Below are 15,289 nucleotides of genomic sequence, written 5' to 3'. Positions count from 1 at the left end.
TCACTCACTGCTCCAAGGGCCCTCCTAGCCGATTTGCAAACGCTCCTTCAGCTTCCTCCATGCCTCATCGTACAGGAATGACTGGCCATTGCTGCCCGTGTTCGTACCTTCTCGCGAGTCCTGCTTCAAGCCAATTGCTTGATCGGACGCCTTGAACACCAAGTGGCGTTGATGGTTGTACTGTGCCATCTTCTCTGCAGCATCGGGGAGCCGGGTACTTGGGCGTAGCCAAAAGGCATCGTTCTCCGCAGGCACACGCCACTGTGCTTCTGTCTTCACTGGACACTTCGAGGTGCTTTGGATGGGTTTGACGGCGTGTCTGAATCTTGGTGGTGCTTGCTTCTGGTCAACAAAACGGGGTCGGCGGCACCATTGGCACGAGATGCCTTCGGCGTCTGGAGGAAGAGGTAAGAGGTCTCCGTTTTTGGCGCAGCGCTCTCGCATTCGACCGCAGCGTCGCGCAATCTCGTTGTCCGTGAGGCACACGCCGCATCTCCAGTGGTAGTACTGGCACATTTGGTCTTGGTCTTGGGCGGCTAGTTTGGGTAGATGTCGATGATTCCTAGTGATCAGTCGGCAAGGCCGCGATCGCGTTAAGTACCACCACGGTCATGATGTTTTCCTTTGATTGATGTCGCCAAAGACGTAAGACCATAGCACACAACAGGCAGAATGAACTAGCGTCCACCAGTAAGTTGAGAACAAAGAAATTCTGCGACCGCAAGTGAATACTGCTCAAAGAGCATCGGAGTCAGCTTTGGCGTCCGCGGAAGAAAGCAGTCTTCGATGAAGGTCGACCTGTGAGGGACCTTTCACTGTTGGCTCTTGACGTTCTTTCGCGGCAAATATGGCTCATGGAGACAAACGCTTCTCACCTGTCCGTCTGAAACAACAGCTCCTGGGGACCTCATATTTGGCGGGAGCATTTCTCGTATTTGGCGGGAGGTGCCTTAGGCATTAGGAATTTTAACTGGATCCTTACTTTGCCCTCCGTCGCAATATTAACATAACTATATAGGGTAAGCGCAATTAAACAGTGTGCAGAGTGTAGTATTGCATCGTGCGAGCAAGCTCGTATAATTAATATGTCTATAAGTAGTGTAGTTGTAGTAGTAGAGGTAGTAGAATAAAAACTCTAGCTTAAAAGTCCTTAGAACGCCGGCGTAGATCTCTTACTTGCGTAAACGACTACTCTTATAGTAAGATCTATCAATTACCGGTATATTTAGTAATTCTCGGTAAGCTAATAAGAGCGCGAGAAACTCCTTTAGTTTTAATAACTAACTAGTAGGGCGGAAGGGGGGTTAGAACATACCCTAGTAGCAGCGAGGGTGCAGGTTAGTACGTACGTCGCCCTCGAATTGCTACCCTTAGCTCTGCTACTACTACGGAAATTAGCTATAGTATTAGAGCCCTTATTAATTGCTCGGAGGGGGGGGTTATAGATAATAGCTATAGTATTACTACTAGCTCGAGGGGTAGTAGTAAGGCTGCTAGAGTAGCTATTAAGTAAACTATTGTTACATATATTATATCTGCTATATCGTCTACACTTATATAGCGTTTATTGTAGCTTAGAGTTGCTTATTACGCTATTAAAGGGTTTCTACGAGTAGTAGGACTCGGTCTATTAGATCCGGCGGAGCTAGTGTTAGTACTAGTATTATGCCGGCTCCTTTAAACGTATATGTTATGCCTCTATAGCAACGTAAAGTGTAGTAGACTACTCGTCTACGGCAAGTATAGCGACTACTATAACCGGTCGTATACTTATATACTATTATACGCTATCGTTTAATAGACGTTAACGTCGGCGGTACCCCTATTAGTAGTAGATAGACCGGCTAGCTAGGCTCTACGTTCCTTTAAGCTATCGTCGCCGATATAGCTAGTCGTTCGTCCTTAGCTTATTACTCTTATTTAGGTGTAGCCGGCGTTGCTAAGTTATAGTTTAGATCTATGCGCTCTAACCGCGTTAGTAGTCGTCTATTACTATCGGCTCCTATGCTACGCTAGTAAGAGCGAGCCGCTTAAAGGTTACGGTTACGGCGTATAAGTAACACCTCGAAGTCGTATAGTACTAGAGCCGGTGTTGCTTAAGCTTTACTACTAGGGATTAACTAGTAGTTACTAAACTCGTCCGCTTCGAGCGGAGGTACCTTACTATTAATAGGCTTAACGTATAGCATTAGTTTATAGCTATATAGTATGTTAGTCGTCGCTCTAAACATACTAGTGTACGCTAGCATTATATAGGACAGTAAGTCCTTCTCCTTAGCTATCTCTTGCTTTAATTTAAGTAGCTAACTATCGGCTAGCTTAAGTACTTATAAACTTACGATACGTACTACCCTTTACTAGAACGCCTTCGTTCGGAACATAGTAATTACCGAGCTCTTAGCCTTTGTAAGTAATGCTCTATAGCGTATAAGGTAATACTCGTAATATAGCTCTATGCAGTTAAGTAGGCCTATAATGTCGTTCCTCGTAGAGCTAAGCTAGTCCTTTAAGCCGGCGTAGCTACCCTTACTAGGGGATATTATTATAAGGCTATAGTATCGATTGTTATCGGTCTAAGCCTTTACGTAGAGGTGCTTATAGTTATTCTACTACGTACGCTAGAGGTAGTCGACTATGTCCTACTAGTTGTCGTTATCTTACTCGTCCTTAAGCTTTACCGCTCTTAGCTCGTCTATACGAGTCTTAAAGTTAGCTATAGTTAGTAAGTTTATATAGTGTCGGTATACATTAAGGAAGTCGTTAGCTACCTCCTTCTTAGTAAACGCATTAGCATTAAGCCGTGCTATACTAAACTTCGCATTAGCCTAAGCCTTTACGTCGGCGTTTATATACTATATATAGAGCTAAGTCTTAACATTAGGGAATATACGAGCAAGAGCCTTTATAAGAGCCTCGTCTCGGTCGTACAATATAGTTAAAGGTATAGCTATACTATGCTCTTCTAGTAGCTCCTTAAGATATCTAAGAGCTTCTATATAGTTCTCGTTATCTTCCCCTAGTATAAGTATATAAGCTAAGGGTAATATAATGCTAGTCCTCGTTATAAAGTAGATATAGAGTAGTAGAAGCTTATATCTCTACGTCTTATAAGTGTAGTCTAAAATTAGCTAATCCGGTCTATTCGCCTTAGCTATCTTAATAATCTCCGGATAAGCCTAGAACAACGACCTTATAGTATCTTAAGGATTAGTCGGTCTACTAAAGAAGCTATAGTCGCGAAGGAGGTTAAGGGCGTAGCCTACAGGTGTTATAGACTAGAGCTTAAGGGTACGTATACGAGTAGCTACGTTATATATATCGGTTAATTGCTATAGTATTACTCTCGCTATATTAGTAGTACCGTAGAACCTTATCTTAGCCTAATATAACAACCTCTTCGGAGCAATACTAGCTACTTAGCTATCTATAAAGAACTATGTAACCTTAAGACTAAAGCTAGAGCGACGGTAAGTCGCTAGTCCGATAGTATTAACTCCTAGATAGTTATAGGCCTTATTATTTGTCGATAGCTTCTATTCGCCGCTCGGATTCTCCTTATCGATAGCATATACGTTAATCCTTATAGGGTACTTCGTCTTCTTCGACTCCTTATTACGTACCTTCTTAATACTAGTATTATCTAGCTTCTTACGGCGTTGTTATATCTAGTTCTCGCTCCTACTCTTAGTATATATAAGAGGCGTCTTCTATACGTTGCCGGCATCGTTCTTCTTCTTACCGCCGTTCGCACCTATCTCCTAGCTATAGTAGATAGTATAGTCCTTTAGGTATGCGTCTAGCTCGTCCTTTAATACGAATATACGCTGCTCGTCGATAGGTAGTATATCCTCGAATAACGCTATCGTCGGCCGCTACCGGCGATAGTAACGTTCCTTAGTTAGCGTAGAGTCTTCTTCTTCTTCCTTACTACTACTACCGACACCGCGACTAATAACTCCCTTATTACTAGCGGCTCCCTTACGGCTATTCTTATTATCTTACTAACTTAATCCTTAATAGGTAGCCTCTACTACCCTCTCTACCGCCGCGATATTATTATCTACCGCCTCTTTAGCCTACGCGGTAGCCGCGAGAACATTAGGATCGTATCTACTACTATTTAAGAGCTCGTCTTCGAGGAATCGCGTATATAGCTAGGTAGCCGGTAGCGATAGCGAGGGCGGTAGTAGAGCTAGTAAGGCTTCGAGGGTAGCAACATTAGAAGGAGATAATATATTACTTATAGCGGCGACGGCAACACACTAACAACACTAACAACACTATAAATACTATAAATACTATAAACATACTATATCGCGTGTAGTAGTAAGAGGTTTATGCCTAAGGCACCTCCCGCCAAATACGAGAAATGCTCCCGCCAAATATGAGGTCCCAGCTCCTGGGTCCAGCCAGCAGCTCAACGGCATAGTCGCGGAGCTCAGTGCGTTGTACAACTTAGGACATGCATGTCACATTTCGGTAGCGTGCAGAGGCCCGGAGCAAGCTTTTTGAAACTGCAGTTGGGCTCGCTGGAGGGCTCGAGTGTCCTGTCAGCTGTAAGCAGTCTCGCCGCGTACAACATCTTGGGCACGAACAGGGCCTGTGTGCGAAGTCTGGCTACAGGCTCTTCTGCACGCCTTTCGTACGCGAGACTTGGAGGTCCTCCGATTGGAGCCAGACCGCAAGTCCACATTGGGCTCGGCAAGGCGCCGAGTAGAACTAGATGGCCTGACTTCAGTTGTGGAGAAGTGAGAACCACGGACCAGCTCGAACCTGCGGACCCTTGCACCGATGAATGCATGCATCCGTTCTGAGCCTCAATGCTGCGCGATCTCGATCACGGTTGAACCATGGGAGTTGAAACCGACGAACAGCCATTCGCGTTGGACCGAGCAGCGTTTGGGTGAGCAATGTGGGGCGATTCCAGATGAATGAGATGGAAGGAAGAGTAACGTTGGAGCTCATTAGTTGTTGCCAATCGAGATCACAAAACTCTTCATCACTATGTTGGCAGACAGACTAGCAGGCCACCTAGATCAGTTGCAGTTAGAGTCGCTCGGTGGCATGTTAGTTTACCTTTGGAGCGGAGTGGGACGCCGGAAGTCTGCAACACCGCCATCCAATGTCCTCCCGTCGTATCTGCAGTTTCACACCAAACAAGGACATGGCGGCACGCCGAGGCTGGCTGGTCCTCATCTCAGCATTCGCACATGCGAGGAGGACCGCCCTGGAGATGCCCATTTCAATTCTGATGCGCCGCTCCCGGTGCGCCCTGCTTGCTGTCCCACTCCTCCCGCCGTCGTGTGTGACCTGACCTGACCGGCATGCCCGGGCGTGCCTCCAACGCTTCGAAGGAAGGAAGCTGGGCCATCGCGATCTAGACCACAACGCGTTGGGTCCTTCCAGTCTGTCTCGCAAAATTGCCTCGCACGCTTCCGTTCCTTGGACCGCACGTTGTCCGTGTGTGCCGGTAGTTCTATATCTCTCACCTGTCAAATCAGAAATCATCCTTCTCACCACCGGTGTGCCACCTCCGCCTTTCTTACGGTACCGCCCTCGACGCCGTCGGGCCTGTCAGTCCCAGTCCCAGTCCCAGTCCCAGGCCCCAGCTGAGCCCAGCCCTCCCTCCTTCACTTCACCTCACCTGATCTTCTTGCCGTGCCCTCCTACCTTACATATGCCCCACCATTTGACTGCATCGTTTGCCAGGTTTCAGGGCCTGTTGTGCATGTGAGCTGCGCCAGTGCGGCGGGCAGAAGAAGGGCGCTGCTTACCTGGCCTCCACTACTGCTGAATCGTCCTCTCATGCTGCATCCTCGCAGCAGCGGTACTACTGGCGACGTGGAACAATCTCGACGACTGTGTCTGGTCAGATCAGGTCCCGTCTCCGATCCGACCAGGTCTGTCTATCCCTGCGACATCACACTTGCCTATGGGGCCTCCAGTCGGCGATCAGGCGTCTGTCTCGTCCATTCTTGATCTCCTTCCTTCGCCGGCCGACAGTGTGCACGATGTCTTCGACTCACCCAACTGCACATACGCCACAGCTCCGCTGCAAACGCCCGACCATCTCAACCCGCTCTCCCGCCTAGACGACATAATCAACGAGCTCTCGCCAGAGCCTGGTCTCGTCAAAGCAATGCCAGTGACCACGCCGCCCATCGACGACCAAGACCATCCCAATATGAATCTGCTCGTCGGCGGCGCTTTAGCACCGATGCCGTCTCACCCGCCAATATTGCGTCCTTCCAAGTCAGGTCCTTCTCTGCGGCTGTAAGTCCAGTTGCTCGTGCTCGACTCACGACATGACTCTACGAACGCTCGCTGATCACCGTTCCCATTTTGCACAGCCCTTCATTCGATGCACTCGGTATTGCAGCGCCACATCCGGACCGCCTAAGCAGACCAGACACTGGAGAGGCGTCGCCATGCGTCTTGGACGGCACGATGAATTTCTCTCCTGACCACGGTTCTTCTGACTTGGACAAGCTTGACGCCCTTTATGGGTCTCAGCTCACTTCACCACCTGCCTCTCCGCCCAGAGGGCCACACGAGCCCCTCCTGCCACAACGAATGCCTGGTCCCGCTATGCCGCCGACTCCACTCCCAATCGATGTTGCATCATTGACCCCTCCTGTTGATTCAGGTGACATCAAGTGGACGATTCATGTGCCAGTCGACCACATCGCAACAGCGCCTCCGTCTGCAGAGCCGCTGAAATCATCTCCACAACCTTCATCCGAAGGATCGCCCGCAGGTACCAATGGCGGCGCCGGTACGGTACCATCGTCAACGACCAAGCACAATTCATCTCGTCCTTTGCCTCAGCCAAGTATCGATGGCGCTCTTGACGTCCTACGTAAGCTACGACAACTTCACCTGATGAGTGAGAACTGACATTGTGGTTACAGTCGACAGCCTGCAGCATCTGAACATCCCGAACAACCCACTTCGAGTCCTCTCACACGCCCTACCGAGCCCGTCACCTACCGGACATTACTATCCCGCCATCATAGATGCCATCCACGAACGAACACCCCCGAGTCCTACGGTCTGGATCAATGTCTTCCATGCCATCCAAGGTCGCTTCAACCTCGCAGACCTGCCGACGTCACCTCCGAGCACTCCTGGTCCACCCACTGGCGGAGACGACTACTTCACACAAAAGGTGTTTGACAGCGCTGTCTCCATCTCGGACTATCAGGAAGACCTCTCATCATTACCTCGATCACCACGGCCAGTGGTCCCGCCTTCATCCATCAACGTCTCCGTCGTGGAGCGTTATATCCCACCATCGAGCTCGCACGAGTTTTCCCACATGTTCAATCTGAAAGGTCCGTCGGTTCTGGTTGACAGACTGGTGGAGCTGTCGCCAGACAACGGCACACTCTTGTTCGTTTACCCGACCCGAGTCGGCGCTCAGACTTTTATGCAGGACTATCTCGGACCGCTCTTAGACCCGCTCCTACGTTCAATTGTCGTTGTCAACGGTCTTTCGTCCGACGTTGGTAGGACTCTGGGCAACATGCCGGCCGCCAACTCGCTGCCAGACTACGATCAGCTGCATAGGCAGATGAAAACTCTCTGCAACAAACTGTCTCAACGAGGAACCAGTACGGCCGGATTTCATGGACAGGACGCCGCCTTCTCACTCGTACATGCATCCAAGCAACGGGTGCGCATCAGTCGTGAGGCGTGGGCAAGCGACTGGTGGGCTAAGCAAGAGAAGCCGCGAATACGGGAGGTCATGACCAAGTATGCGCAGGAGGCGCAGAAGAGGAGCAGCAACGAGCATATCGAGAGAGCACCGACTCCGACGGAGTTGATCCAGCAGCTCCTGGAAGGTGTCTGTAAGAAGCCCTACCCGTCTGGACAGGAGCCGACGGATGGGATTGAGGTCAGCGTGTTCATCATTAAGCGTGGTGGTCATTCTCTCTAGCGAGCGAGCGGCCTGGGCATGAATAATAAGCATGGATCAAGACGGGATGATTTCGAGAAGAACGAACTGATGCAGTATGAGCGATGGTGCAGCGAGCTTCCGCTCGTGTCACGGCTGGATACCCTTTGATATACTTTCTAATGCGATCTTCGCTTCGATTGTCTTTCCAACCTCCTTATCTTTCGTCGATGACATGAGTCTTAGGTCGCTTTCTCGGGCTGGCAACATTGATGAATCAGCCGGAGGTGGTACTTAGCGCAAGTACATCGCACTAGACACCGAACGAAAGCCGACTTGATCCGAATTTGCCTCTTTGTCTATTATCAATAATGCCAGCTTACGTGAGAAGCACGCAATATTCGATGGTCTAAGCAATGTCCTCCTGATTGGAGCGCGTTGCGGTGCGGCTAAACGTTTCTCTCCTCCGCAAGAAGTCGCGCCGATGACGTTTCTCGGGTCTGTGTGAATGTTGACAAATGCGATAGTGTTCGTTGCCTATAAGACATCCTCTGTAGCCTTCATATCCTCGGCATTAACATGACTCCTGACTACACGCCTTCTACAATCACACCAAGCACTCAGAAGCGACAACTACACATCCAGCGACTCTGACATACGACATGGCTACCACCACGAACACCAGCACCGAGACGCAACGGAAGTTCGAGGTCTCCAGCAACACGGAGATTCCACGTGGCGACGTCCGCTCCTCATTGACTTTCTACGCACCACCGGAAGATGGCTCGTCACCGTTCAACTATGTGGAGCAACCGCCCGAGGGCATGCCACAACGGAACTACAAGGAGAACAACAACGAAATCACCGTCCACGACATCCGTGGCCGAGAGCATGAGTTTGACATGAACGTCAACGGCTTTGGAACCATCTCCGGTGTCCAAAGTGAAGAGAAAGACTTCAACGACGATGAGCACATCAAGAAGGTTTACTACCCCGAAGTAGAAAAGCTCCTTCTCGACAACGTGCCCGGCGCCAACCGCATCTTCCTCTTCGACCATACCGTCCGCCGCAGCGATCCAAACGCAAAGCGAGCACCGGTCAATCGCGCACACATCGACCAGACCACCAAATCAGCCATCGCACGTGTCCATCTCCACATGGGCGACGAAGCGGAAGAGCTGCTCAAGGGACGATTCCGCCTGATCAACGTCTGGCGGCCACTGAACGGACCCGTGGTAGCGTCGCCTCTAGCTTACGCGGACTCCAAGTCGGTGCCGGACGAGGACATTGTACCTGTGGAGCATCGATACCCTCACCGGACTGGAGAGACGGCCGGAGTCAAGTACACGCCGCAAGGACAGTGGCATTACTGGTCGGGCATGACGAATGAGGAGCGTATTCTGTTGCAGTGCTTTGATAGCAAGGACGGTGCGAGGACGCCACATTCGGCCTTTGTCGACCCAAGAACGAAGCCTGAGTGGCCAGGTCGAGAGAGCATTGAAGTGCGAGCTCTGGTCTTCGGCTAGGAATCTGAAGACATCGGAGTGAGCTTGTAATAGTATAGTCGATTTAGCCTGTTGATGGTTGCATGAACACATATGATGAAAATGAATAACGATTTGTGTCCGCTCGCTGCAACGTCTTCCTCACCTGCTCACCTCGCGATATTGACATCGACCTGAATGTGTTCTGTCTTGTATCCGGAGAAACAGGCGAGGACTGCATTCTTATGCATTCCAAAAATAGAGCAGACGAGCGTGAGCGTGCGCAAGGTTGTTGGGGCCAGTCGTTCTCCGGCTCTCCGGAGAAGATCGGATCTGCGCCAGGTACGGATAGAACTACCTTAGCTCACTAGCAACTCACCGGGCACCGGACGTGCTCACCATCGCCAAAGAACAAAGAAAGCTCCGTGTCACCCACACCAAGCAATCCAGTGTTGACCATGTAGACGCTTCCCTCCGACCTCTACTACCTCCTCTTCTCCACTCCGCTCATGGCCACCGCCACCATGTCTTCCTCGACCTTCGATCTCAAATCCCAAGCCACATACCCCATCCGTCTCGGGGCTAGCATACTCAACGACGATCCTGGAGCTTCACGATACACGAGCGTGAGATACAACCACAAGCCTCGATTGCACAAGAGGCCTCGTAGAGTCACCATCAGCGCCGGCAGCGATGTGGGACTTAGCAAATTGTCGTTGGACAGCGACGATGGCTCATACGCCTACGCAGGGCGCCACGTTCAGAATGAGGATAGCTATGTTTTGGTGTTCAGAGGGGAGGGCAAGGACAAAGAGATGGTGCTGGAGCGGCTGAGCAGTCTACATACTTTCAACCTCACGAGAACACCCACGGAGACCAATGCCGCGAAGCTGGCCTTCAAGTACCCTCCGTTGACGGTAGAAGAGGCGGATGAGGGAGACTTGTTTGGAGATGGCGACGAGGATATGCCTGCGGATGAATCGAATCCATTCGACTATAGACACTTTCTCAAGGCCGAGTTGGAAGCTGCCGAGAATGCCAATGGCTCGCAGGATATCAAGACCAGCACGGTGCCTACACCGCGTGTCCAACCTCAAGCTGCTCGCAGCACGCCGGTCACCCGTCCCGCTGCGAAGAAACGTAAACCTGCAGCTGCGCCGAAAGCGAACCCCAAACGAGTCAAAGCAGGACAAGAGCCATCACCTGAACCAGAGAGTGCCAGTCAAAAGCCGAAACCCAACGTTCCCAAGCTACGTATGGACCGAAAGGCCTCGATCCGACGACTCTCGATTGAGGACTCCGGCGAACTCATCCTCGAAAACGAGACGCCGATCAACGAGAAACCACCGAAGCACTCCATGGCTCTCGCGCTTGGAGGCCAACTTGGCACAGGTCCAATCAGTCTACGATCGGCCGCGAGCAGCCCGGGCCACGTCCAATCTCCGGCGCAACAGGCGGAGCCGGAAGCGAGCAGCGCAGTGTACGAATTCGAGCTCGGCGACAGCAGTCCCGAGCCGGAAGCGGACGACGCTCACCATGCACCCAGGGACGAAGACGAAGAGGGAGATGCGGGCGAGGAAGACGACGATGACGCTGATGTGGATGATCTGGAGTTACCGTCGCCGGCACAGACGCAAAGACATAGCGTCGGAGCAGCTGCGAGCGCTGCTGCTGTGGGTGATGATGATGACGATCTGGACAAGCAGCTTGCTTTGGCGATGATGGAGGACGATGATGGGAGCGAGGAGAGTGAGGAGGAGTGAGCAGGCTGCGGTCTATCTATGAGAGAGAGAAGGCTGCCACGAGGCTGCACTATTGACAATTATGGTGCTGGCTTTCAATTCCCAGGATTTGGCGAAACTTCTTCGACCATCTCTGGGCGAACGACAGCATCGCAAACATTTAGCGCTTACGCTGCTACTAGAGCGCAGACTACGCATCTCACATGGCGCAGCTGCGGGAAAACCAACGAAGGCCGAGCATCGCAGCCTGCGAGGTGTCCCTTTCGGCGCCGCCAGAGCTTGACCATATTGCAATGGCTACGCCTGGCGCCGTGTGAAGATGTGTGGCATGCTGCATACCATGGGCGGGTACCACGACTTGATCGCTCGGAATCTGTCCAGAATGTGGAGGGGAGATGGGACCAGCGAGCATGACAATGTTCGCGATTGGGAAAGGCTTATTGCATTGCATTGTTGGGAACGAAGGATTCAGCCTTTCAGCATGAGGTTAGCTCGGGATAACGTCCTCTGGATAGTTGATATAGATACCTACGAATAATGAATGCATCTACAAGCAGCGATGCTACAGGGATGCCATTGGCTCACGTTCGAACCGCGCTAGCATTTGTACCTTTGACCAACGCCCTCGGGCTGGCCGGAGGATCTCATCGGGGCAACGGGCAGCATCGACGGGAAATACTAATGGCAGGGCTCGCGATTTATACCGGCAGTGCTCGCACCCCTCGATGTCAGTATTCTGTCTGTGCATGATATCTAATGTAGTAAGCCGGGTTTGATAAAGCTCGTCCTCGCTAGGGAGCGATCCGAGGGGCCCCCCTCGCGGCCTAGAGTGGGGGTTTAGGAGCCTGCGACTATCCCCTAACAGCGGAGGGGTGTCGGTCGCGGACACCTCGTCGTTCGTCCAGTTAGTATAACTATATTGTTGTCGTTACAGCGCAGCCGCGACCGAGGGACGAGGAAGCAAGGCTGCGGCTGCTAGATATTCTATAGAGACTGGCTTAGCGCCCAAGCAAGATTACTAGTGATATTGTACGAGCCCTGCCACGATGACTCTCGAGCCCTGCCATTGGTATTTCCCAGCATCGACGCTCTTCTGGTCGACTTTGATTGGCCACAAAGACTTGCCCGCTAGCCGGTGTGCCTGTAGGTTGATCAACGCCTCCGCCAACGCCTTCAGCCTTGAACAAAAGAAGAGTGGACATGTTCCGCTCACTGCGAAAGGCAGCCGATGGCAAGTTCTGCCAACATCCAGTCATGTCTTTTCACATCTTGAGATCTCGAACATCACGCGGCCCTATCTTGAGAGCGTTTCGAAAGTCGTACCGTCGTCTGTCTGTACAATGCTCAATCTGCGAGCTGTCTGCCAACGGTCTCTATCCAATGCGGCCTTCCAAATGCAGGTACGGGAATGCCTCCCTCATTACTGGCTGGCTAGGACACAATCCACGCATCCGTGATCCGTCCTTCAAATCCACTCACGTCCAACACTCCACTCAATCCACAACCTGAATCCCACTCAAGCACTCCAAGCCTCTCATCCCCTCCCTCTCAAACGCAGCAACCATCTGCTCGCACCTCCTCCTCAACGTCTCCTCGCCCTGCTCCGCGCGGAAACGCACCCACTCCTCCACGCTCATCTTCTTCTCGGGACTCGTCAACTCACCAGCCGCGGCAACGAGTTGTCGCTCAACGCGGCCAGGTGTAGGTTGCGGAGACGCAAGGAGAACGGTGTCGAGGTCGACGGCTTGCCACGGAGGGTTCGATGTAAGATGGGAGATCTGTTTGCTGGGACTTTGAAATTGTTTGGCGGGTGATCGGTTCGGTGTGCCGAGTGCGAGAGGGATGCGGGAGGTTTTCGTCGGACTCATGATAAGTTGCGGGTGGGTTTGTTTTGCTGAAGGTGCCATGACTGACGAGGGCAGGTTCTCCTTGTCGCTGCCGGTCGGACTGAACATCAACGACTTGTGTTCGCCAAGTTGAAGAGAGATTCGTGGAGGTGAGTCGTGCTTCTCGGTTGGCACTTCGTGCTCGTCCTCGGTATGCGCTTCGAGTTCCGCGGTGTCTTTGCTGATGCGACCTTGGGAGGGCGACGTCTCGAATTCATCCACTTGATCTTGTTCTGTTTGAACAGCAGCTTGGGCCAACTCCTCCGCAGCGATTCGCTCGAGCTCTTTTTCAATTTCCAATTCGTCCCTCTCTAGGTCCTCATGCTCTTCAAAATCCAGCTCGAGCTCCGAAGCCTGGTTGCTCAGCTTTGACGACCGTGATGATCGCGCAGTCGACGCTTTCTTGCCTTTTGGCTTGGGCTTGGTCTTCCTTGACGCTGCTTTTGCTTTCGGCTTCACGACTTCTTCGTTCTCTTCGTGTTGAGGCGCTTCCGTAGAGCGGTCCGCCTGCGCACTGTCTGCGTGTGGTAGTTGTGACTCCAGGTCCATGTCGCTAGACGCCGTAGATACTTTCGTAGGCTTGCGACTCCGCTTGCCTTTTACCACTGGCTTGTCATTCGGTTGTTCGTCAAACATGCTCGAATCCACCTTTGCAACGCCTTCCGAGTTTCGTTTCACGCCACGTTGTGGCTTTGCGATATGTCGTTGAATGAGCTCCGGCTCTTCCATGGAATGGTCTAGCTCCTCCTGCAATTGCGCCGCCACTTCGCTCTTCCTGGTCGCCTCTATCGCATCGACATCGGGTGTGGCGGGCACATGTTCAGGCTCCGGTTGAGGCTCCGGTTCAGGCTCCGGTTCAGGCTGGGTGACTTTAGCCTTCCGGGTCCTGGTCGCCTTCTTCGGCGGAGCAATATCCATCTGGCTGACCTCAACGACAGAAGAATCGAGTTGTTTCGACTCCCGTCCACCTTTGCGCGTTGTCTTAGCTGGCGGTGCATCAGTCTGGGCCTCCACTTGCTGTGATGCAGCGATGTCCGGGTATTCGATCTCCATTCGATCCTCCTCGTCGACCTTCTTCTTCCCTTTGGTACCCTTCGCGGCGGCCTTTGTCCTGCCTCCCTTCTTCTTGCCCGTTGTGGTGCTTACTTGAGAGGCTGTTGTGGCGGTGGTGACAATGCTATCGTCAACGCCAGCCGCATCACCGTCAAGCTCCATATCTCCCAAACTGCCCGCCACGCTGGGGACCTCGCCCCTGATACTTTGCGTACTCACACGGCTGGCTTTGCTAGCAATACTACTCCTAGCCGAAGCCTTGCCGCGTCCCTTTGTTTTCTTGATCTTGCCATTCGCAGCCTCCGCTCCGTGGTAGACTTCCAGAAGACCAAAGTACGGGCACGCAGGTTCACGTCGCTTATGCTCCACAAATGGGTCGTCCTTGGGCTCCCATCCGTCCAGACTGAGGTTGCAGTACATGCATGTAACCCCGTCACGATCCTCGGTTTCGTCGGTCGGATCCAACACCCACCCTGCTTCCACCATTTTGCTAATCTTGCACTTCCATCCTTTCTTTCCCTCATGAGGCCATCCGTCTCCCGATTTGAAGGTCGCAGTTCGAGCAGCGTACAATTCCTCGGATAACGGATCGCGTTGTTCGGGTTTTCGTAGGTCTCCTTCTTCACGCATGACACTTATCGATGTCGCCCACGCGCATCCGCTGGAGTGTGCAAGATGCTCGCTGACTGGGTCGTCGGTTGCTTCCCATCCGTCAAGTTTCACGCTGCACATGAAGCACTGCACATTGTCGTTTGAGTCGTGGGAAGGACGGTAGAAGAAACCGGCGCGGGCGAGCTAGATAGACGCATGTCAGTATGATTTTGTGACGAACATGTTTGAACCGCGTACCGCATGGCCAGACGGAAACTCATGAGGCCACTCGACCGTCCCATCCTTCTTCTTCTTGGAGGCATTCGAACTGGCGCGTCGCTTGGCGAGATGATGTGATGTGGTGAAAGTCGCCAGGCGCGCCGCGAACTCGTTCAGATCTTTCGCCGGAGCCGTCATTCTGTCGATACTCGGCAATATGATCGCTATGCTGGGATGTATGTACTGCGCATGCAGTGCCGGCGGTTTGGCGGGTATTGGACAATGTTCAATGAGATATGGAGCTTTCAATGTTGTCGCGTAAACAAAGGCTCAAGCAGCCGGAGCTGAGACCGCGGCTTACGTCAGATGTTGGAAACACTCGGAGACCTCAGCTCAGGGCAGCTCAACTTTTGCGCG

General features: G+C 52.2%; 5 protein-coding genes across 5 annotated transcripts; 3 read left to right on the top strand and 2 right to left on the bottom strand.

Annotated features, from left to right (window-relative positions):
- Nucleotides 1–24: 24 nt before the first annotated feature.
- MYCGRDRAFT_89085 (uncharacterized protein) lies at nucleotides 25–516 on the bottom strand (the record flags this gene model as incomplete). Its single annotated transcript, XM_003856057.1, has 1 exon — nucleotides 25–516. The coding sequence occupies one exon, from the start codon at nucleotides 514–516 to the stop codon at nucleotides 25–27; it is 492 nt and encodes a 163-aa protein (XP_003856105.1).
- A 5,195-nt stretch (nucleotides 517–5,711) lies between these two features.
- Nucleotides 5,712–8,086, top strand: MYCGRDRAFT_102217 (uncharacterized protein; the record flags this gene model as incomplete). The annotated part of the gene is made up of 3 exons (XM_003857495.1): nucleotides 5,712–6,273; nucleotides 6,351–6,859; nucleotides 6,912–8,086. The coding sequence occupies 3 exons, from the start codon at nucleotides 5,933–5,935 to the stop codon at nucleotides 7,937–7,939; spliced, it is 1,878 nt and encodes a 625-aa protein (XP_003857543.1).
- Nucleotides 8,087–8,559: 473 nt separating this feature from the next.
- MYCGRDRAFT_83566 (uncharacterized protein) lies at nucleotides 8,560–9,423 on the top strand (the record flags this gene model as incomplete). Its single annotated transcript, XM_003857496.1, has 1 exon — nucleotides 8,560–9,423. The coding sequence occupies one exon, from the start codon at nucleotides 8,560–8,562 to the stop codon at nucleotides 9,421–9,423; it is 864 nt and encodes a 287-aa protein (XP_003857544.1).
- Nucleotides 9,424–9,849: 426 nt separating this feature from the next.
- On the top strand, nucleotides 9,850–11,440 carry MYCGRDRAFT_107011 (uncharacterized protein; the record flags this gene model as incomplete). The annotated part of the gene is made up of 2 exons (XM_003857497.1): nucleotides 9,850–11,130; nucleotides 11,313–11,440. The coding sequence occupies 2 exons, from the start codon at nucleotides 9,891–9,893 to the stop codon at nucleotides 11,438–11,440; spliced, it is 1,368 nt and encodes a 455-aa protein (XP_003857545.1).
- Nucleotides 11,441–12,141: 701 nt separating this feature from the next.
- On the bottom strand, nucleotides 12,142–15,128 carry MYCGRDRAFT_107010 (uncharacterized protein; the record flags this gene model as incomplete). Its single annotated transcript, XM_003856056.1, has 3 exons — nucleotides 12,142–12,301; nucleotides 12,699–14,857; nucleotides 14,912–15,128. 3 exons carry the CDS (start codon nucleotides 15,068–15,070, stop codon nucleotides 12,142–12,144), a joined length of 2,478 nt encoding a protein of 825 aa, XP_003856104.1.
- Between the last annotated feature and the right edge of the window lie 161 nt (nucleotides 15,129–15,289).

The sequence above is a fragment of the Zymoseptoria tritici genome, chromosome 1 (assembly GCF_000219625.1).
Source record: "Zymoseptoria tritici IPO323 chromosome 1, whole genome shotgun sequence".
Taxonomy (NCBI): domain Eukaryota; kingdom Fungi; phylum Ascomycota; class Dothideomycetes; order Mycosphaerellales; family Mycosphaerellaceae; genus Zymoseptoria; species Zymoseptoria tritici.
The sequence above is the reverse complement of the archived record's forward strand: the minus strand, read 5'-3'. Positions and strand labels throughout refer to the sequence as shown.